Below are 5,701 nucleotides of genomic sequence, written 5' to 3' on the forward strand. Positions count from 1 at the left end.
CTGGTTCCCACGTTCCAGCGCCCAGACCCCCTGTTCAGCTGTGAACCCACATCTCAATCCGGACACTCTGAGCTATGGTGTGGGCCTTCCATGTGTTTCTCACTCCTTCCCGTCTGCCACAGATCAGCTGCTTCACCCTCTTTGAAGAGTCCCAAATACCTCCCTTCTGACCCAGGGAAATTCCCCATTGGAAAAGGGGTTTCCCCATCAGATAAGGGATGTTTCCCCGAATTTGGCAATCTACCCTCTGTTTCAGATCCCCCCACCCCAGGGTGTGGGACCCATCCCTTTCCTTTCTTCTCCTCCTCTTTCTCCTTTTTTTTTTCCCCTCTGTCCAACCCAGTTATGTCGGGATCTTTGCAGTCCTTTCTGGTGTCCGAGGTCTTCTGTTTGTGTTCAGCTGGTTCTCTGTGGGAATTATTGCGTCTTTTGATGTATTCCTGATGCATCTGTGGAGAGGGATGCATTCCACGTCCTTCTACTTCGCTGCCATCTTTCTACTCCATCCAAAATGTCTTTATGTTGATGGACTTTTAGGTTGCTTCCATGTCCCAGCCATTGTTAATAGTGCTGCAGTGAACATTGTGGTTCATGTATCTTTTTGAATTATGGTTTTCTCAGGGTGTATGCCCAGGAGTGGGATTTCTGGGTCATATGGTAGTTCTATTTTTAGTTTTTTAAGAAACCTCCATACTATTCTCCGTAGAGGCTGTTTCAATTTATTTTCCCACCAACAGTGCAAGAGGGTTCCCTTTTCTCCACATCCTCTCCAACATTTATTGTTTCTAGATGTTTTGATGATGGCCATTCTGACTGGTGTGAGGTGATACCTCATTGTGGCTTTGACTTGTATTTCTCTGATGATTAGCGATGTTGAGCATCTTTTCATGTGTTTGTTGGCCAGCTGTATAACATCGTAATTTAACCAAGCACTCAGGCTAATAACATCTTTGGAATTTTTTTTTGTCCATTTCTATCCCTTTAGTGAGAACTTCTGATGACGCCTTTCAATGTGTCTTTCATGTGTTTGTTTCTTGGAATTGCTCAGGGTAGCACTGTTAATTCAGTGCATTGTTGTTCATTTTTATTCATTTACTATTGTATTCATTGACATTTTTATTCATTGACTATTGTAATTGCCTCTTGCGAGTTCCTTTGTCTCCAGTCTGTCTTATGGCAATCCATCTACCAGCCATTGCCATATTAATCTTTCTAAGTGTGCACTTAGATTATTTCAATCCTGTGAAAAAGGAAATAAAAATCTCAAATAGTTCCTAATGGCCTTCCATAGTGAGCTGACCTTGATTTTGGCATTTGAAAGCTTCCTGTACTGACCCAAATCTGCCTTTTGCTCTGAGTCTGTTCTGTCAGGGAGAGACATTGAGACCTTTCTGAGAGTCTGTGGAAGTCCTCTTTGTGACATTCAGGGAGGATGGAAATTACCTGAGCTTAGCAACTCTGATCTGAAGTGCTCTTAGATGGGATCTAAGAGTTTAGCAGTAACCTTTTACAGGCTTTACTGATTATTTTCCTGTCTCACACTCAGGTCTACAAAGAAAAACATTGGCACTACATAAGCCTTTGCCTGCAGGGCAAGAATTTTGTTGTAGTATCCAGCATAGGTTCCAGGAAAGATGAGAAAGATCCTCATTCATTTGTTCCTTTAGTATACAAATATTTATCGGGTGCCTAGTATATGGCAAGCATTGCTCTAAGGTGCTGCAGAAATAACATTGAAGAAAATAGAAAAAATCTATTTGGAGCTTAGATTCAAATGTTTGTGATTACATAAATGTGTGTTTATGTGTGGTGGGAACATACAACAAACAGATAGATCTATAGTGTTTCATATAGTGATAGATTCTAGGAAGAAACCATGCGGATGTAGGAAAGATCATCCTGCTTTTCTATTTGGGGATGTGCCCTGTTTGGTAGGAAACTAAGATGTATGTAAAATAGTATACTGCCCCAAAAGTCAGTGTTGTTATCATTAGCTAGGCTGAATATGCAGAGTAGTTAATTACTTTTTGCCTCAAAGTCTGATCTCTGAGGAAAACACAGGTCTTCTGATTTTTAATCAGATCCCTAGGATTTCCCAATTCATAAAACACCCTTGGGTCATATTAGCAGATGGCTTTCTTGGCACCAGCAGAAGCTATTTACTACTCTCTAGTCTGGAGAGAACACTCTGGGTAGAGCCAGCCTTAGAAAGCATGATCTGTAACTCGTGGCATCTCAGGTCTGTGTTCTAGCTCATTTAGTCCAAAACTCACTCAAACCAAAAACAATAGGTTTTAGGTTGTTCAGTCTGTTTTAGGTTTTTCACCCCTAAAATTCATCAGACCCACTTGCCCCTCTGAGCAAATTGTGGAGAAGAGCTAATAAGGTGAGCTGACCTTGATTTTGGCATTTGGAAGCTTCCAAAACAGATCCAAATCTGAGTTTTGATCTGAGTCTATGCTGTGTTCAGCAGGGAGAGGCATAAGGACCTTTCTGAGAGCTTGTGGAAGTCTGGCAGCCTGGGAGGGTAGAAGTTACTTTATTTATCTGTGCTCAGTTAATCCAGCAGGATTGAGGTCCCCATGTAAAAGGGTGAGTGTTGAATTTTATCTCTCCTGTTTTTCTTCCAGACCTCATCTGTGGAAGCCAAGGACTCCTTGAAATGACACATCTTCTCTCTGCTGAGATGACCAAATCATTAGGTGGGCCTGATAAACTGTCAAAGCAGAAGTGGAGCAGAGATGCTGTAGTCATGAGTGGTCACAGGGTTACTGAATCTTATTCTTCTAGAACTTGTCCAATAGTGTTTTTGATGTATGTTGTCTTTAAAAATTCCCTCAGCCTTTATACAATGGAGAAAACAAAGGCACACAGAAGGGTATGCTTGTGTTCACTCTCCTATTCTGGGTCTCAGTCTCATTATAGTGGGTTTGGGTGGAGAAAGCTGGGTACTCATTTTAATGTTACCTTTTGTCTTGTTCCCAAAGATATGTCCTAGGGGAGAATGGCCCCAGGGAACGACTCTTCAGTGACTGAGTTTATCCTGCTGGGTTTAACACAACAGCCAGAACTCCAGCTGCCTCTCTTTTTCATTTTCTTAGGAATATATGTGATCACCGTGGTGGGGAACACTGGCTTGATTATTCTGATTGCTCTGAACCCTCACCTGCACACTCCCATGTACTACTTTGTCTTCAACCTGTCTATCATTGATCTCTGCTACTCCTCTGTTGTTACCCCTAAAATGCTGATGAGTTTTGTAAACCAAAATGTCATCTCTTATGCAGAGTGCATGGCTCAGCTGTGTTTCTTCTCCTTCTTTGTTATTGATGAGTGCTATATTTTGACATCAATGGCCTATGACCGATATGCGGCCATCTGTAAGCCCCTGCTTTACAAGGTCTCCATGTCCTATCAGGTCTGCCTCATGCTGATGGTAGGTACATATGTGATGGGGCTTATGGGTGCCACGGCCCACACTGGGTGCATGCTGAGACTCTCCTTCTGTGATGGCAACATCATCAATCATTACATGTGTGACATTCCTCCTCTCCTCCAGCTCTCCTGCACAAGCACCTACATCAATGAGCTGGTGGTTTTAGTTGTGGTGGGCATCAGTGTCATAGTGCCCAGTCTCACCATATCCATTTCTTACACCTTGATCCTCTCAAACATCTTCTGCATCCATTCTACACAGGGCAGGTCCAAAGCCTTCAGTACCTGCAGCTCCCACATATTTGTGGTTTCTCTTTTCTTTGGATCATCAGCATTCATGTATCTTAAGCCTTTTCCTGCTGGGTCTCTGGATCAAGATAAAATATCCACAGTTTTTTACACCATTGTGGGGCCAATGATGAATCCTTTCATTTACAGTTTGAGGAACAAAGATGTCCAAGTTGCACTAAGTAAGGCTTTGAGGAAAAGGGTATTCTCCTAAATGAAATCTGTATCAGTTATTGATGCCAAATCCTTATAAGGGCAAACAACATATAAAGCTATGGGGATAATAGTAACAAATCAAAAAAGGAATGTAAATGATTTAAATAATAGTGTAAACATATTTAATTATATAAATCACTTCTCAAGAAAATATAAGGAAGAGGAAGGTCATCAGCCGTTCACTCTCATCCTTCTGATTTTCCAATTATGCATATTTTTTCACTTTTGAAATTTTTTCAAAGTTTTTGGATGTTCTGTTTTTCACTCTTTTTCTCTTTGGATTTGATTTTGGGAAGTTTCAATTGACTGATCTTCAAGCCACTGATTCTTTTTCTAAACTGTGTTGATTTTTGATGATCACATAAAAGGAATACTTCATTTATGTTACTGTGCCTTTTATTTCTAGCATTTTCTTTTGATAGTTTTTGTTAGTGTTTCTATCTCTCTATTTATATTACCCATCCAGTCTCACATTTTGTCTGCTTTTCCCTTAGAGTCCTTAACGTATTCATTATAGTCATTTTAAATTCCTGTTCAATAACTACTGCATCTCATTCTTAACTGAGTCTGGTTCTGTAGCTTGCGTTCTCTCTTCAGACTGTGTTTCTTTTCTTTTTTGGCTATTAGTATGCTCTTTATTCATAACAATAATTTAGTAATATATTGACAGGGGTGCTCCATGTAGTTGAAACATAAAAAAAAGAAAAAATGAAGCATTTATGAGTTGGCTCTGGCAAAAGGGGGCAAAATCAAGTAGAGAATTTAAAAAGCATCAAAATAAAACAGATATAGTTTCCCAGACTGCAGAGTATAGATGATCACTGTTTTGTAAAGAGAGGTCATCTCATGCACCAACAGCATTTCATGATACCTCATACCAGAAACTTGTACACAAGGGTTAATCAATCTTTGAAAGCTGTTGAATCAAGATACAGAAAGAGAAGGGGATGGGTGGTTGCTAAGAAGATGGCAAGCAAGGAGGTGCCCCAGGCATCATGGTGGATTCCTGGGAGCCTCACATGAGGCAGGGCAAGGTGGCAGTGCCAATTCTGGAAGCAGAGGAGAGAGCAGGGGTCAGACATACTTTGCTTACATTCCCCACATAGTTCTCACTAGCACTGCTTGCAAGGTCAGTATTTCACTTCTGTTAAGCCTCAGTTTCCTCATCTAAAACATAGGGATAATAATTGCTCTAACCTCATCGATTTCTTGTGAAGATTAAGCAAATAAACATGAATGTTTAGTCCAGTACTTGGCATAGAGTAAGTGCTCAATGAATAGACACTATCACTGTCACTATCATTATTATTGTTCTGTCTCAGGCCACCAGGACATATGTATGCTGTAGATGACTAGGAAATCCTTACTTTTCTCATGGCACTGTGCAGTCTTCAGACTGTGTTTCTTTGTCTTGGCTTGTAATATTTTGTTGAAAGAGAATGTGCTGTCTCAGGTACTAACAACTTAGTAAATGGCTAGTAGGGTGAGAATTTTTGGTATCCTGGCTAGGATTTTGGCTGTGCTTAATTTTGTAGTGTCTATAGTTGGCCAGAATCTTCAAATTTCAAATTTGTTTCCCCAAATTTGATTTTGGGCATCCATAAGTACTCCTTTTCAGAGAGTGTCTGCATCTTACAAGTCTTTCAGTTGTAATCCACTGGATCCCTTATGGTATAGCAGTAGGTTATGTGGAAGTGGGAGCATTTTATAAATCATCTGGTTAAATCTCAGTGTTTAAGTGGGCTTGCGACTTTCATAATGT

The 5,701-nt window shown here is 40.5% G+C and overlaps 1 protein-coding gene across 1 annotated transcript; it reads left to right on the forward strand.

The window, feature by feature from the left end:
* The first annotated feature begins 797 nt into the window (after positions 1 to 797).
* Positions 798 to 3,937, forward strand: LOC130861392 (olfactory receptor 147-like). Its single transcript, XM_057750230.1, has 2 exons — positions 798 to 816; positions 3,015 to 3,937. Exons 1-2 carry the CDS (start codon positions 798 to 800, stop codon positions 3,935 to 3,937), a joined length of 942 nt encoding a protein of 313 aa, XP_057606213.1.
* Positions 3,938 to 5,701: the final 1,764 nt, after the last annotated feature.

The sequence above is a fragment of the Hippopotamus amphibius genome, chromosome 9 (assembly GCF_030028045.1).
Source record: "Hippopotamus amphibius kiboko isolate mHipAmp2 chromosome 9, mHipAmp2.hap2, whole genome shotgun sequence".
NCBI classification, from domain to species: domain Eukaryota; kingdom Metazoa; phylum Chordata; class Mammalia; order Artiodactyla; family Hippopotamidae; genus Hippopotamus; species Hippopotamus amphibius.